The 17,794-nt window shown below is 39.8% G+C and overlaps 4 protein-coding genes across 6 annotated transcripts in view; 2 read left to right on the plus strand and 2 right to left on the minus strand.

Moving 5' to 3' along the window:
• Nucleotides 1–3,012, minus strand: part of lias (lipoic acid synthetase) — a 41,894-nt gene extending 38,882 nt beyond the window's left edge. The window contains exons 1-3 of the mRNA XM_010778009.1: nucleotides 2,906–3,012; nucleotides 1,915–2,090; nucleotides 1,484–1,577 (exon numbers count right to left, since the gene is read on the minus strand). Of these exons, the coding sequence (XP_010776311.1) occupies nucleotides 1,484–1,577; nucleotides 1,915–2,090; nucleotides 2,906–2,989 (354 nt within the window). The 5' untranslated portion in view covers nucleotides 2,990–3,012. The remainder of the gene's footprint in view (nucleotides 1–1,483; nucleotides 1,578–1,914; nucleotides 2,091–2,905) is intronic.
• cp (ceruloplasmin) overlaps nucleotides 1–17,794 on the minus strand; it is a 737,508-nt gene that overhangs the window by 647,946 nt on the left and 71,768 nt on the right. The gene's annotated exons all lie outside the window — the stretch shown is intronic.
• The window catches only part of LOC104951371 (anoctamin-4), a 255,164-nt gene that overhangs the window by 113,608 nt on the left and 123,762 nt on the right, over nucleotides 1–17,794 (plus strand). The window lies entirely within an intron of this gene.
• On the plus strand, nucleotides 4,117–7,861 carry rpl9 (ribosomal protein L9). The gene is made up of 7 exons (XM_010778008.1): nucleotides 4,117–4,163; nucleotides 4,267–4,382; nucleotides 4,877–4,972; nucleotides 5,567–5,699; nucleotides 5,825–5,905; nucleotides 7,088–7,218; nucleotides 7,698–7,861. The coding sequence occupies exons 1-6, from the start codon at nucleotides 4,118–4,120 to the stop codon at nucleotides 7,192–7,194; spliced, it is 579 nt and encodes a 192-aa protein (XP_010776310.1). The 5' UTR covers nucleotide 4,117; the 3' UTR covers nucleotides 7,195–7,218; nucleotides 7,698–7,861.

Genomic DNA, 17,794 nt, shown 5'->3' on the forward strand with positions numbered 1-17,794 from the left:
GAAGCCACTCCTTCGTTGCCCGGGCGGTGTGTTTGGGATCATTGTCATGCTGAAAGACCCAGCCACGTTTCATCTTCAATGCCCTTGCTGATGGAAGGAGGTTGTCACTCAAAATCTCACGATACATGGCCCCATTCATTCTTTCCTTTACACGGATCAGTCGTCCTGGTCCCTTTGCAGAAAAACAGCCCCAAAGCATGATGTTTCCACCCCCATGTTTCACAGTAGGTATGGTGTTCTTTGGATGCAACTCAGCATTCTTTCTCCTCCAAACACGTCTAGTTGAGTTTTTACCAAAAAGTTCTATTTTGGTTTCATCTGACCATATGACATTCTCCCAATCCTCTTCTGGATCATCTAAATGCTCTCTAGCAAACTTCAGACGGGCCTGGACATGGACTGGCTTAAGCAGGGGGACACGTCTGGCACTGCAGGATTTGAGTCCCTGGCGGCGTAGTGTGTTACTGATGGTAGCCTTTGTTACTTTGGTCCCAGCTCTCTGCAGGTCATTGACTAGGTCCCCCTGTGTGGTTCTGGGATTTTTGCTCACCGTTCTTGTGATCATTTTGACCCCACGGGGTGAGATCTTGCGTGGAGCCCCAGATCGAGGGAGATTATCAGTGGTCTTGTATGTCTTCCATTTTCTAATAATTGCTCCCACAGTTGATTTCTTCACACCAAGCTGCTTACCTATTGCAGATTCAGTCTTCCCAGCCTGGTGCAGGTCTACAATTTTGTTTCTGGTGTCCTTTGACAGCTCCATAGTGGAGTTTGGAGTGTGACTGTTTGAGGTTGTGGACAGGTGTCTTTTATACTGATAACGAGTTCAAACAAGTGCCGTTAATACAGTTAACAAGTGGAGGACAGAGGAGGCTCTTAAAGAAGAAGTTACGGGTCTGTGAGAGCCAGAAATCTTGTTTGTTTGTAGGTGACTAAATACTTATTTTCCACCATAATTTGCAAATAAATTCTTTAAAAATCAGACGATGTGATTTTCTGGATTTTTTTTTCTCATTTTGTCTCTCATAGTTGAGGTATACCTAGGATGAAAATTACAGGTCTCTCATCTTTTTAAGTGGGAGAACTTGCACAATTGGTGGCTGACTAAATACTTTTTTGCCCCACTGTACATCTGTAAGTCCAGACTCAATATTAGCAAACCACCATTCTCCGTTTTCATTAAATTTAAAAATGTTTTGAGATTATTTCCTTTTTAAACAAAAAGGTTGTTAAAATGAAGACTATTTGACATATCATACCATGGGGGAGACAGCAACTATATCTGAAATGTATGCTCTGACAGGTATGAATAAAATGTGTTCAATCAAAAAATAATAAAACATGGTATTCATTTGTTGTGAACATCCATCCAATGATACAGGAAAAGCAAATGCCCCCTCCCCAGTTAGAAGTGTCAGCATTCATTACATTTCTCCACTCACTTTTGCGTATACTTCCTTTAACTCGTCACCTGTCAACTTACTGTGTGCAGGTTGAGGTCTCTCAGAGTGTTCTTCAGTTTGTTGAAATTTTTTCCAATGGGAATCTCCGTCTTCAGCCACGGAGGAAGACGCAGCCTGTCACAAAACATTAGCAAAGTAAATCACTTAATGATGTCTTTTCTCTGTGGATAAAATATATATGTCACTACATTTAGATTTAAATGAGCAGAAGTTCAATTTCAACCAGCAAATGTCAGATGTATGAGGATCTACATGGGTAGCATGCCATTACTAAATATTACCATTCAAGGTATGACAGCAGAACCACTCAGGCTTGAGGTTGACTTATCATAGTTAAAGTCTGTTGGATAAGTGTTGGTCTGATCTGGTCTTTGAACCCTTCTGATAACACTCATCACTCACATGGAGAAACTGAAAATGTGTACTTTCTCACTGCTGCAATATGTCTCACCTCGCTCCCTTGTCTCTCTTCAGGTTCCCTTTGTACTCGATCCACTTGCTTTTCTCGGATAATTCCCCTGAAATGAAGTCCTGTAGGTCAGGCCCATCTTCACCCAGAAGCTCCTTCTTTCTGTCGGCCCTGTCTGGGGAGGACTTTGCCGCAGAAGTCACAGTGCTGCTGTAAACCTGCAGAGGAAGGACCGAGTGTTAGTTAGAGGTGGAAGATATACTCATATGTTGTACTTAAGTAAAAGTAGAAATACCACAGTCTAGGAATACTAGGAAAAGTCCAGCATTCAAAATGTTACTCAAGGAAAAGTACAAAAGTATTAGCGTCTAAAGATACTTAAAGAAGTATACTCATAATGCAGATGGGCCCATTTCAGAATAATATATATATATATGTCATATGTTTTGATTATAATTATTGATGCATTAAAGCTGGTAAAGGTGCAGCTAGTTTGAATGACTTTGTATACTGCAGGGTAGCTTGTGAATTTACTCCAGGTGTAACTAAAGTCTTATTTAAGTGTTGATTATATTTCGTATTATTAATCCAAATCTGTAAAGTAACTTAAAGTATTACATAAACGTAGTGGAGTAAAAGTACATGATTTACCCCTGAATTGTAGTGGGGTAGCAATACAAAGCAGCAACAAATGGAGATAATCAAGTAAAGTACAAGTCTCTCAAAATATACTTAGGTAAAGTACTTGAGTACATGTAATTAGTTTCTTTACACAACCTGGTCACTGTTGATTGTTATACATTGCAGTAAATACAAACCATGTTAACAATACAGTCAGTAAACCATAGCTTTTATTTGAGGAGTTTTATGAACAGCCTTCTAACTGTCACTACAGCTGAGTAAAAACAATTATATACGTCACGTTTCTTCAAGGCCTCTGACCAGCAGGCTTAGTATACTATTATTAGCCGATAACAGAAAAACCATCATACCGTCATTGTTTGTAAAATATTCGAGCAGTTAAAATACTCACATGTGTGATACATCTCGGACTCATCCACAGATGATTTGTGGAGAAACGTCCGGCGACACAACAGCTTTGTTTGAGCAGCGCCATGACTTTAGCTACAAGCGACTGTCATTGAAAACAAACCTCCACAATCGGCTGCTTTGGTCTGGTGATGCGTTCAAGTGAATAAGGCAGATTGGTGAGAAATAAATATCTATTTTATGTGTGACTTGGGGCGTTCATGATTATTCCAACCTTGATTAAATACGCTTAAAGAGTTATTTATTATATTTGTATAAGAATTAGTAACAAACCAGGTATATTGTAAGCAAGAAATAAAGATATTAAAAAGGATTGAATTATTGAGATGGCATAACAAATGTATACAAGTAAAGAAAGTTGAGTAATTAAAATGATTGATAATAATAAAAACAATTTTAAAGACACACAACTACTTTTCTGTGGTCGTTTGTGTGTTTTTTCAATTTAAAGCTACAGTATTTTACGAATTGTGTTGGTTCGTCAATCGTCTATTTATGCCTGATGACGGCACGCACGTTCTCTACATTTGCGTCGTGACGTCCTTCCTTCCCCCTTTCCTTTGCTACCGGCGAGGTGAGGATAGCTGAAAATTATTCCCCGAGTTTTATCTAACTCCATCTGTGTCAATTAAACATCTTTTTGGCTTACCTGTGAACTAACTGATGCAGGCAGTGTTATTTTACACTACATAAGCTGTATTTTGCCTAAACGTTAGGTGTGTTAAGAAATATATTAGTTGTTTTTCATCGATACCGCTGTTTGTCTGAGGCCTGGCTGCCATGTCCCTTCTCAGGGCCGCAGCTCGTTTAACTATATTAAGTTTTTGGAGTGCAGTATTCTTGTGGTTTCAGTTGTTAATTACTCTGAGTATCAGGTTTTAGAGTTGGTCCTGTTTTGGGTAACACTGGTGTCACTGCCTAATGTATCTTTCCCTTAGCATTAGCACAAATGCTAGTTGCTATAAAGCAGTATGGCTGTGCTGAGATGCTCATACTGTATTTTAACATGACCACGTTTTATTGTTGACTCAAACATAATCCTGTAATGTTAAGCACAACATGACTGGTCAGCACTGGATATTTTGCACCCTGTCATTATAGAAATGTAGCTATGAAGAGTGAAGATGTCTCATAATAAATGATGCTAATAAGTTTCAGACCATAAACTGACATGTTATCTTTTCGATTTTACAGAATGAAGACCATTCTCAGCAGTCAGACTGTGGACATCCCCGACCAGGGTAAGAAAGATGATTTGTGCACACTACCAGGATAATTCCTGATGTACATGCGTTTTAACCTAACTTGTGGAGTGTGGTTTCTAAACGCTTTTTCTCTTTGTAGTCGAGGTGAGGTTGAAGGGGCGGACAGTCACTGTCAAGGGGCCCCGTGGCAAACTCGTCAGGGAGTTTAACCACATCAACCTGGAGCTCAGTCTGCTGGGCAAGAAACAGAAGAAGGTAAGGCTCTGTTTGTGCTGTAATGGAAATGTGTAGGCACGATGACATGTCTCTGGGTGATCATTGAATGGATTACCAGGACAATTTAAAGACTATAGATAAGAAATTAAAAGTGATGCGAAAGGTTGTAATCTGTTTCCCCCAGTTATGAAGTGTTATCCTGTCAATTCTGCATGGACATGATCCAGAACGTTAGGGCTCTTGCTAGATTAAAAATGAAAGCTAAACATGCCATCACAAGTTGGAAAGCATTGCACTTTGAGAGGCCGATCAGCTGTTTTGACTATTTAAAAAAAGTTCCTAAAGTTTTTAGATATATATTTTTACACCTGCATATTACATGCAGCAATTCTGATCAGTTTTTTTTGCTATTGTATCTCAAAATGGCTCGTAACAAGTAAAAAAAGCAAAATTCCAGAGGTTTTCCAGTAATCTTTCCAAAAGCTTTTGATTAAAGACAAGGAGACTAATGTCACTCATGCTGTCCTCCTCAGCTTCGTGTGGATAAATGGTGGGGTAACAGGAAGGAGTTGGCCACGGTCCGCACCATCTGCAGCCACGTCCAGAACATGATCAAGGGAGTCACCTTGGTGAGTACAGACCGATTTTAAAATGTTTATTTTCTGATTTATATTGAAGTTCACCTGATAAATCTATTTATTAACTCTTGATCTGTCTTTTAATGTGTACCTTGTTCTGTGAATGCATGATGTTTTAACCAAGAATTAAGTTATAAACTCTGTTGAATAAAACATGCTAAGGCTGCTGTATGTTTGCATTTCAAAACTGACACAGAGGGAATAGAAACAAAAATAATACAACATGTGTGCAATATTTTTCAAACAAGCATGTCATTTTTTTTTAAATGTAAATATTATTACTAACTATTCACTAGTGTAGTGGAGCTGTTGAACAATTTACAGCACAAATTCTCTGAGAATGAATAATATTACATTGCATTTAGCTGACGCTTTTATCCAAAGCGACTAATAATAAGTATCACAGTACAATTGGTATAGTAGCTGAAATATCCCCAATACAGAGTTGTATCAGAAATCACATCCTTACAGATCAAGATCAGATCCAACTTCACAATGGGATAAGCATGTACTGTAGTCATTGTCATTGTTGGTTGAACAATTTCGTTTTTTGCTGAATGCATCTCTGGTTCTGTCTGGCTGCAGGGCTTCCGGTACAAAATGCGCTCGGTGTACGCCCATTTCCCCATCAACGTCGTCATCCAGGAGACTGGAACTCTGGTGGAGATCAGGAACTTCCTGGGAGAGAAATACATCCGCCGCGTCCGAATGAGGGCTGGTGAGTCTGCTGCAAGTTATCGAAATATTGTGTTTTCTGTCAAATATTGAGCTACATGTATTTTTTTATGTTCCTCAGAGGTGCAGGCTGTATCCCATTCTGAAAAGTGAATCTCTTTCCTTCAGGTGTGAACTGTGCAGTGTCCACTGCCCAGAAGGACGAGCTGATCCTGGAGGGAAACGACATTGAGCTGGTGTCAAACTCAGGTAACCGCTCTTTCTCTACAGCTGAAAAGGTTGTTTTTAAAGCCATTTTTCTTTTACCTAGCCTTTAACAAAACTCCATCGGCGTGAAACATTTTCCCTTTTGTCAACAATCACTACATTTTTTTAAAGATGCCACTGAGAGGTATCTAGCAGGTTAAATATCCTGACCCGTCTGCAAGCCCAAATCCTGATTTATTGGACCCCCTGTCGCAGACCAAGCTTGTTTAACTAAAGTGTTACACGTTATTGAATGACTAACAGGATCCCTAATATACTTTCAGTTAAACAAAGCTGCCTTCAAGCTTGGTTTAGACTACTTTCAGATGTAAACAAATAACACCGGAAATCTGTTGGTGACATGAGGGCGGCTGATTGGCTGCTGCCTCTCCCCAGAAACTAGCTGTTAGTTTTATCTGTCTGATCCTTTCCTTGTCCTTGCTACAGAACTATTATATTGACTTGAACATGAGTTTGGCACTATTTCATTAAATGGAGTGAGTATTTTATTCTACCATTTAAAAGTAGAACTCCCTCTTAACATTCATGGTTCACATATATTTTTACGACTGACATGTTAGAGCGCTTGATGGTTCTTGTTGCAGTTTAAAGCGGAGGTTGCATATGTTTGGGAGTAATTCAGCAGAAATAACTTTTATTATTTTTTTAGAGCTCTGAACGAAACAATGCCTCAGATATACCTCTCAGACCCTCTGACTTCAGCTATTTTATGTCAGGAATGAAGTCCATTGGGACATATTGAAGTTAACAGGATATTACAGTACATTTACACTGACAATTACTGGAGATCTTAAGCCTGCCCCCCCCCCACCCATGCCCACTGCTATACATTAGTGTTTCGGTAGGACCGACGTATGTGTTTTGGCTTCGTACCCCAGTGCATTGGGTTTGTAATTGAATTGACTGCTTGACTTGTAGCTTTATAAAGGATTTGGTTAATTATGATGTGCATGGTAACACACAACCAAATGAAAGCTGAAATGCAAACATGTCATTATTTCATTACAAATGTGAAATGCAAAGCTAAATGTGTCATTATACCTGTCCCTCCTGACTCATTGTTCATTCCTCATCTCTAGTACCCTTCCTCAGTGTTCCCTCTGACCTCCTGTGTAATCACTGTGATCCCATGTGACGTGTTATCCCAACCTCCTTTTGTTCCAGCTGCTCTGATCCAACAGGCTACCACAGTCAAAAATAAGGATATCAGAAAGTTCTTGGATGGTGTTTACGTGTCTGAGAAGGGAACAGTAGTGGATGCCCCTCAGTAAAAAAATACATCTGCACTCATTGAGGTTAGACTTACCGTCGAAGCCTCCCTTGTGTTCTCATCTGTTTCTGTCTTTGCACGTTCCTTTCTGTTGTCTCGGGGTGATGCAACATGTTTCTGTTTCAAAGCATCTCCATGTTTTCCCTTTTAATCTAACGGGCTATACTGTTTATCAACTAATCCTATTTGAAGATGTAGCTTGTTCATAAGATTTCAAATTAGTGAAAAGCAAATTTTTCTGTTGTGTGACAACACAAGATCACATAACTCCAGCATGGTTTCACTGAGTCTATTCTACTACAGCTTTATGGTTTGTCTTAAACCCAAACCACTGCATGCATCTATAATCAGTTGTTTAATCGAAGTTGTTTTCTAAAACACAAAGCCTATGTAGGAGTGCTCATGTCCTGCAGGCCTTAATCATTCGGCATGTTGTGGTAACATTAGGCTTTCCTCTACCCTCATGTGATCGTCCCTTCACACTCTCCTTTGTTACATTTTCAGCGGCCTTGATCCAACAGGCCACCACGGTCAAAAAGAAGGACATCAGGAAGTTCCTGGACGGAATCTATGTGAGCGAGAAGACCACCGTGGTCCAGCAGGATACTGAATAATTGTTCACTATGTCCTTATGACCAATAAAACTACCAACTTTTCCAGCCAATCTCTTCAGTTGTTTTGTCCCCTTCATTTGATTTGCTGCAGGTCAGTCGTTGAGCGGGAATACATTTGAGAAAAGCCATTCAGCTGAATGAGCTTTAAAGCTTTAAATATTATTATGCTATTGCTTTTGTTCAACCTCATGACTTACAATGGTTATACTGCATTCATGGGAGTACATGGAGGTGGTCAATATGTGGATTGACCCGTATCAGAATACATTATTCCATAACTTCCTAGTATGTCAAATGTGTGCACCTATAAAGCAGTAAAAACTCACATTTGTTTGATCAATAAGTGTACTTTTTTACTGACTAGTAAACTTCAGAAAGACTTGCTGAACGGTTTTGTTTCAGCCTTTATTTATTTTTGCCATAATAGATTTATTTTGTTAGCGCTTTTACAGGTGCTCAAAGATGCTTTACAGATATAGTGAAAAGAACAACAAATAAATATTTAAAGTCAAATAATACAAAGACAATCACACATTAAAAGCCAGATTGAAGAGGTGAGTTATTTTGAAGGTGGTGAGGTCAGTGCAGTCTGATGTGTTGGGGGAGTGAGTTCCAGAGGGAGGGAGCAGCAACGGAAAAGGCTCTGTCCCCCCAGGTCCGGTGATTGATGCGGGTGGGGATGGATAGGATCATGATAATAATTGATAATGCATCAAAGTGCTTAAAGCAGCATTTTCATGACTCTTCAGGGTCCTTGTAAAGGCTGAGCCAGTGGGCTGCCTTGACACAGATTGGGACGCAGAGTGTTACAATATATACATATATAGTCTATGGTTACAACGTATGTCATCCCAGCATTGTTCTCATGTAAAAACATCATTGTGCAATTTTTAACCCTTTATTTTTTTTAAGATTCAATTTACAACTGGGCCATTAACTTGCAACATTTACAAAAACAATCCTACTGCCTTTAGTACGTATTATTTATAATAAGCTCTCAAAGTAAGTGTGATTTACCCCCAGAATTGATCTGCAAAGGGCACTCTTCTGTACCACCTTTAGGTTGATTCGGACACCATTCACCATAATAGGTAGACCATCACTCCAGAGCCAAGTCAATCCCTGGAAGACAGAAAATAAAGATGATTTGTTATGTAAAGCTTTTAAGATTTCTATTCTGTTGGCACCACCAAAACCTTACGTGTTGGCAAGCTGCTCCTCTAACCCACGCTGGTTCAGAAGCCATCTGCTTGGTGATTATACTCAGCGTAGTTATGGATGGAGGCAAGGTTTCCTCCCAGGCTCTGATTGCATCTACAATAGAAATGTCAATAAAAACAAGCATGCAAGTACATCAGAAGACTATTCAAAAGCAGGCTAAATCCATATATTCATACTTTTCTACCTCAGACTTAACCCAACTCCTTTTTGCTGGTTCAAAAAAGAAACGTCGATCACCATATGTGTTCCAAGAAGACAACCTGAGCGTGGTGCTTGACCTTTGGCCTGAGAGAGGACGGTGGTTTTTGAACCCTCGACCGCAGGCCCCCTGAGGACAAACAGGAGAGTGGGTCACATAATTAATCGGAGGCAGGCAGTCGCTGTGTCTGTTTTTACAAATGAGTGTGTAATCCTTTTATTGTAAAAGGCCTGAATGACAATACATCACATTTCATTAGTTGTGCCTATATCAATATGCATAATAGGGAAATACATAGAGAAGAAGAGGGTCTCAGAATGCTCTGTAAAGAGTTCAAATAAACACATTTAAATTGTATTTCCTCCGGAAGGGCAGCTCAGCGAAATAGGGCAAAAGGCTGTTTGACGCACTTTAACCTCTTCTGTAAAGCACATTTATATTGTTAAAGCTTTCAACTATGGTCAAAAGCGGAGATCGCGGCTACTGCTATTCTGCTCATCTAAAACTAGCTACCGTTACCTCAGGTTTAGCTTGGTTTGGGTGTCATTTAGTCATGTGGAGAAAAAGCCTTAAACAGTTAATTAGTAATTAGGCGAAAGAGTGATAGTAAAATAAGTTGTATCTGCAGTTTAGACCTGACTATCCTCTTCCCTTCATGTCTCCTGCTTTAACTGTCAATGTCTGGTCTCTCTTACAATTTAAAAAGCTATGTCAATTATATCATTATATGGAATCATATCCTTTAAATAGAAAAACAATTACCAAAAGCCAGATCCTATTCTTACTTATCTTTGTTACTTTTGTGTTGTAGGACATCATTAATGCATATGGTTTGCATATATGCCAGAATATGATGCATTTAATAGTTCAATATATATGGTTTTTTACATGCTTTTCTGTGAAGTTAGCTTCAACAATAAAGGTTTGCTTCGATATTACTGCTCACAAAATGTATCAAGAGATACTCACCATCACCATTAGCTCTAGTCAGAGCCATCATGGCACAAACTAGTAGAGACACAGTCAGCATCCTGGTTGATGTTGAAACAGCTGATGTGATAGTGATGAGAGAAAAGAGTAAGAAAGAAATGAGGCTGAGAGTAAACCTCCTGGAAATATATATTCTCTGTTGCTTTGGCCTTCATGTGCAGCCTGTTGAACCAGACAGACATCAGCTTGAATACTTGTCCACAAATCAAAGCTCAACGCACTATTTTTTATAAATCAAATATGTTATGGGATTGTATGTTTCCAGGGTCAATGCTCTCTTATCAAACATTCACACTCTTATTGTGTTTTTTCAAGTTACACAGATAAAAAAGAAATGCAGGAGTATTTTTCTGAAAAATGGTTACCTCTTTTTATACAGAGCATATCAAAGTGTCTCAGGTACTCAAAACCCTTGTTTTGTATTTTAAATAATATCTACATAGGAACATTTCTTATTGTATATTTAACATATTGACTCAGTATGAGTTTCTAAATTCAACCCTGAAAGGTACAAACTATAGGAGAGACTTGAAGAACCTGGCTCTATTCATGTGAAATTCCCCCAAAAAATCAATAAATTGCCAGTCTGGTAAAGTGTCTTGCTTTTGTTTACATAATATAAGGGTTATAATAGTGCACATTTGCTCCCAGCTTTATGAAATGGTTGTCAAAAAAGCAAACGTTTCCTTCAGAACCCAAATGTTAAGTGAGTGTTTTAAAAAAATATATTATTTATTTATTTTTCATTCTTACAAAGTACATATTATTTGTTTTCGAAAACCACGCAACTGACGCACAGCAACAGACTCCCGGTTGTGCGTCATCTCCAGGCGACAGGATCCAGCTTCGCGCCAATCAGTTGTGGGATTTCATTACTTTTCTGAACCTAAACTGCGAGGAAGCCTGTCAATAATGGTACGTGACACATTTAAAGCTATTTATTTGCACTTCTCTGTACGCTGTCTTCGTAAACACCGTGATTGCATAACGCCTAAAGTAACCCTGTTTTGTTGTTGAACCTGATCGCTGCTGCTGATCCTGAAGTTAAGTGTGTTAGCTGCAGCTAAAGAGGAAACATATTCAGAAATTAATTAAAGTTAGCGAGCAACACATACTCATATTTTGCTCTTTTGTTGTGTCCATTTACATTTGCTTGCTGATTTGTTAAAGCAGTTCAAATGATGCACATTTTGTTGAAAACAAATATTTTAACTGCACCATAGCATAAATTTGCATCTAATAAAGTGTTGTATATTCCAATCACAATTTATCATTATGTGAGGATATAACTAGAACTGCAAATAATGCTCTGTTTGATTATTAATTAATCTGTAGATTATTTTCTAGATTCATACTTTCCTCCATAAATAGTGTAAACTGTCCCTCCCTTTTTTCAGAGTCCAAGGTGATGTCTTTAAGTGTGTTCAAAGTTATTCAGCAAAGGAGCAGGACATCTTAACATCTGAGAGGCATTACTTTCTGCCATGTTTGCTAGAAACTAGAACTAAATAGTTAAAGGACAGGACTTGACTTGTGTTTGTGTAAACAGGACATCAGGCGGTTCTTTGCAGCGACTGCAAGCAAGCCTGCGGTGCAGAAACCAGCTCCAAATGGAAACATCAAAACAGAGGAGGAGGAGAAGAAAAAGAAGAAGAAAAAGAATCCTCTCTCTTCAGACGAGGAAGTGAAAAACAAAAAGAAAGAGACCACCAAGGCAAGAACGTTATGCTTATCTCCCGCCTCCTTCCCATAGTGGTTCATCTGTTGCCTCATCTTATTGATCAAGTTTAATTTCAAGTTCATATGCTTCAGGTGAAAAGCTCCAAAACAGAGGAGAAACTCAAGGATGGTGACAAAAAACGGAAGAAGCAGACAGTCATAGTGTCTGGTATGTATGATCTTTTCTGTTTTTTTAACAGACGTAATGTCACAGTTGTAACGGTTGTAGATTTTCTCAGACGTGGAGGGATACTGACTTGTTGTGAAAAGTAACTACAATTCTACCCGTGGTATACGCGCATTATATCACGGCTAAGAACCAATCAGATTGCTTGATTTGACTTTTCAGATTTATGCTACTGCATAATTCCCATGATGCACTGTGCTGCTGTTTGTGCCTCTTGTATGGCATCATTACGTCAGGCACAAAGCATAGGATCTGTTTTTCAGGGGACACATTTAGTTATCTTTCATCACTAATTAGGGACTTTTTGATCAGCTGTGATGGAAGGTTAAACACATAGCTGCGTATTCGTGGCGCATCATGTTTTTCTTTCTGCTCAGACTCCGACGACGAGGAGCCAGTGAGAAAGTCAAAGAAATCCCCCAAAGAGAAACAGAAGAAGAGCAAATCAGAGACGCCTCCCAAAAAGGACCCTGTGCAGTATGTCTCTGAGACAGGTAATGGGTCCATATCAACTGATATCCATTTCATCATTGATTGCCACATTTGTCTTGATGGCGATTGAGGACATTTCAATGATTATACACTTGCACTCTGGATTTGCCAGTATTTAATAAGACTTTTTTTGTTTTTGGTCGTAGACTCAGACAGCGACTCCTTTCAGACCCTGAAGAAGGTCTCCAAAACTAAACCCAAGCAGAACGGCACGGCCAAACAGACAAAGTCAGACGCTCGCCCCAGAGCCAAAGAGGGACTGAAGTCTCCCGTCACTCCCTCCTCCACAAAGGGGAAAACTGCGGTGAAGTCTCCTCCTACACCCATCACCCCTAAGTCCGCCCCGCCTCCTGCCCCCAAACACACCCCCACTTCAGTACTCGACTACTTCGGCAGTGCAGCTGTCCAACGTTCAGAGAAGAAGCTCGTAGCAAGCACCAAACGAAAGATGGTGAGTACTGATAAAGGATTGTGTCTTCTCACCTCGTGTACGGCTTTTTCATCCAAACCGTCAGGATTTGTGGCTTCCTGAGTATCAACCACTCAACTCTACTGATAACAGCTTTTTTCAGTCTTTCATTAAAGTATGAAACCAGGATCCTTTCACAACAAAGTGACCTTGTAAATGTATCTTCTCCTCAGCCAACTCAGGACACAGATGATCTGAGTGATGAGCAAATCGCCAAACAGCTGCAGATGCACGAGGACATGGAGGTGGGTTGGTCACCATACAGCGGCTCGTTCATTGCACTCGGAATTACAGAGAAAACAAGTCGATTGGTTAGACCAGTGGTTCTCAAACTTTTTTCAATAATGTACCCCCTTTGAAAAAAAAATGCAGCCAAGTACCCCCTGATCAGCGCAAAAACTATTTGTTAGGGACAAAATGCCTATATAAAGAGGACAGTACAGCGCTGCACCATCGGTGTCTGATTTATTAAAACAACAACATTGTAACTGAGAAACACTTAAATGCTATATTTCAAATGTTTAGCATTTTATGAGGATGGGATTTTGACCCCTCATATAAACATAGGCTATGCCTAATGGTGCACTATACTTTGCGGCCACACAACGTTGCCAAGCAACGCTTATTGTTTAGGTCCTTTTGATAAGCAGGCAGTCATATCATTAACTAGAACTAGCTAGATCTGATAGATTTGGACATAAACGCGAGTGAAGTATAACCGGACGCGAGAGAGAGAGATCAGAGATCAGATCAGCTGCTGCTGACGGAGAACACGCAGCTCTGCATGATCAAAGCTCCGCCGCTGTGACGGACCGTTGAGTGGAGCAAAATTCACTAAGAGTTAGACCTAACACACTTAGCTAGTTTATCTACTCTGGAACTAGCTAAACTAGTTATAAATATATTTATTTTTTACTGTCGGGTCACTTAAAGTTATTACAGGTTCAGCGAGCTGCACGAGCCTGACGGGCTGTCAGGAGAGGGAGAGGAAAAGAGAGCTCCCCGTTTATTTTTCCCATTTTATTATCCAGAATTTCTGTAAACTTTTGAATAAAGTAGTTAATCTACTATTAGTAGTTTGTTTAAATGCATTACTTATGTTGTTTTTTAAATAAATCTCACGTACCCCCTGCAGTACTCCAAAGTATCCCTAGGGGTCCGCGTACCCCCATTTGAGAACCACTGGGTTTGACTATTGACCAAAAACAAGTTCTTATTTTCAATATTTTGTGTTTTTTGTTAATGTTTTTAAGTCACTTTTGACATTATAAATATGTTGGTGCTCTGACCAAACCTACTACCTACTGATGTTGTTCAAAAGTAAGCTTATTGTTTTTCCATTTTTTTTCATTTCATTATTTTTTCTAACTCAGCTGGAGAAGCAGGTCCATGAGGATGAGGAGTTTGCCAGAACTCTGGCCATGCTGGATGAGGAGCCTCAAGCAAAGAAGGTAATTAAAAACAACAACCCAAAGGAATATCCACCTTTTGATTTTCACAAGTGTCATTAAATAGGATTTTGTGCATGTGTCCTCATCCAGGCTCGTAAAGGCTCTGATGAAAAACCAGCCCCTACCACATTACCTAAAAAGAGCAGTCCAGATTCTGCTGCGGGCAGCCTGAGCAGTCCGTCAAAGAGCAGCCGCAGAGGCAGCATGTCGGAGGATGCCATTAGTCCCACCCCTAAGAAGAACCCCGCCTCCGTCAGAGCAAGCTCCAAACTGGCCTCAATGAAGAAAGAGCAAGAAGAGAGAGATGTATCGTCAAAGAGCAAAACAATTATTTTGCCATCAAAAATCAAAATCTCCCCCAAAAAGGAACCCCTCGCTTCTCCGAGCTACGAGAAGAAGTTCACTCCCAAAACAGGAACCACGGTTAAAACGTCTCCCAAGAAACCAGAGGTGAGCAAGGTACATGTTTACCTGGTAGAGATTATTAATCAATCCATTAATTTATTTCTTCCATCATAATTAAACATTAGCAAAAAAACACATGTATGTACACAACATATATTACATTATATTTCATTTAGCTGACACTTTTTCTCTAAAGCAACTTATAAGCACAATCAAACATGAAGATACATACTTGGAAAAGCATGAATCCATGAACAGTACATGAACTTTTCCATGATCCAAAGTGCTACTGCATTAGCTTCAAATCTAGTTAAGTGCTACAAATAGTAATGGAGAATTGTTTTTTCCTTTTCTATTGGCCAAGGTGCAGTCATAATGGATGAGTGTTCTGTTTGCGAAAGAAGCTGTGATGACTTTCTGTGAGATTTGTTTTTGTTAGATTTAAAAACAATTACAATAACCCCTCTTAATCGGATCAGAGCACGAGTACGAGTCCTGACGACGCAGAGAAGAAGAAGAACACGGCAGCTTTCAGGAACTTCCTCAACAGGGACGGACCCCGAGCTCTGGGCTCAAAGGAAATCCCTCAGGTAACACAGCGGCCTTCACACCGTCCACCATCTTTCCTCAAACTGCCTTTGTTTGGTTCCTTATCTGTGTGTGTGTGTGTGTGTGTGTGTGTGTGTGTGTGTGTGTGTGTGTGTGTGTGTGTGTGTGTGTGTNGAATCAATGATTGATAACACAGTTCAACATATTTCATGGTGTATGATGTACCTGTACATATCAGTCAAGCTGATTAGAAGTGTTTGAATCTCAAGAAGACATGGTGAGCTTGAAACAAAAATGGACAAGGTTGTTGAGGGCTTTGTAAGTGAAAAGTAAGATTATAAAGTCAATGCAGTGTTTGATGGGGAGCCAGTGGAGGTCATGAAGGATAGGGGTGATGTGGTCGGAGCGTCGGGTGGAGGTGAGCAAGCAGGCAGCTGAGTTTTGGACATATTGAAGTTTTTATATCTACTACTACAGTATAGAATAAAATGATACAACATTGTGTATCTCAGCTTCCAGAACCTTCGCTACTCTTCCTCTCTCCCCTCCTCCCCTCCTCATCTTATATGAGGGGAATCGTATGCTCTGCATTTGCATTTCAATTTCATTTTACATTAAGTGCATTATGATACTGGTATAATGATGTAATTAAAATGCCATAATATTTAAGTCAATATAACCTGCTGCACTTGTCAGTTACTGATGACACTGTTGTGATTACCATAGAAACCACAGTTTGAATCTGACCTTTAAAAGTCTTTGTGAGGAGCTTCTAAATGAGACGGGCCTCATTTACCAGCTTTTCCAATCACGCCACATATATCGGATGCAATCTTCCCCTTAATGTGCTGCTATGACAACTCACATGTCGTACCAGCGCTTTGAGAAAATGGATAAAAAAGGATTAAGCATTAAACAGGACTATGAACTGGCCAAGATAAAGGAAAGACTGTAATTATTCTTCATGTATCTCATCCACGGCTAATGACCTAAACTGGCCAAGCTAGCAGTCTATTAATCTGGCTACAGTACAGACAGCATGAGCTACTGAAGCGCTTTGTTTGGATCCGTTGTTATTGTCAGGATATCAATTCCTTGTAAGCATCCTTCTGGATTTATTCTGTCATTAAACAACCCACTGCCTCTTTCTTCTCACTTGAGCCAGGAGAAGTTTGCAGGTATATCGACACACAAGTCAATGCCGCTGGCTAGGAGGCATAGATGGAGCCGGAGTGGCCCTTTCAGATTCTTGTGAGAGGGCAGCTGGCAGGAGAAAACCAATTTTTCAATTTGCGCCTGACCGGACAGGAGCAACACTAAGTTATTTGTAACCAGTGAATCAATGTTTGTGAGAGTGTCTCTCTGTCTGTGTTGTGGGTTTGTTCTTAATTAAAAACAAAAGACGGAAGAATTCCTGTCACTGTACATCATTGGTTCTCAAACTTTTTCTGTCAGACCCCCCCTTTGGAGAAAAAAAAAAGTCGGGCCCCCCCCAACACAAATAGTCAGGCTCAGTGGCAGTAACACAAAAATTTCCAAATTATTAGACAGGTCGCGCTTTAACGAATTGTCAACGTTTCAATTAATCATAGACACTTCCTTAGAACATGTAGAAGAAGACACACCTAGAATTAGCTTATACCTTTTCCAAATTCTTTCTAAAGCGATTAATATTATGTACGTAAGAGTTATCGTTATGTCTCACCCAACTGTCTAACACATACACACAACCACCGCATATATAAGTCACACTCTGAGCACAACTAACGTAATTAAACATTGGCAAGCAAAAAAAAATTATTGTCATTTAAGTTCACTGTAAAATCCACTGAGATCATAGGTATATGTAAATTCATTATATATCTGAAGACTGTCTTGACTATTTTTTTTTTATGATTCCAGACTAGATTTAATTAAATGCATGAAGTAGCATTTCGCACCAAAGTTCACCCCCTCCCGGGGTCCCGCTGCTCCGACTGTCCCCCCCAACGCTCTCTGTCCTCTTTTTACCAATAATGCTGCTTTCTTTGGTTCTACCTACGGAAATGAGTATAGAATTTTAATGCCCTCCGACGGGACCTGGGGGATACACTCCATGGGTATGCAGTGTATATTTTTCTCGTGAATGGGGACGAATTGATAATACTACACTCTACTAATGGGACTGTAAGTAATTTGTCAACGCCATCCACAATAAACGCACTCCTAACAACTCATCTTTAAGTGACATCGACGACCATGTATTCCTTTTGATTCACAACACTCCTGGGAGATCTTTCTTCATTGGGTGGTGTCGGGGGGTTTC

This window comes from Notothenia coriiceps, unplaced genomic scaffold (assembly GCF_000735185.1).
Source record: "Notothenia coriiceps isolate Sejong01 unplaced genomic scaffold, NC01 NC01_scaffold00018996, whole genome shotgun sequence".
Classification (NCBI taxonomy): domain Eukaryota; kingdom Metazoa; phylum Chordata; class Actinopteri; order Perciformes; family Nototheniidae; genus Notothenia; species Notothenia coriiceps.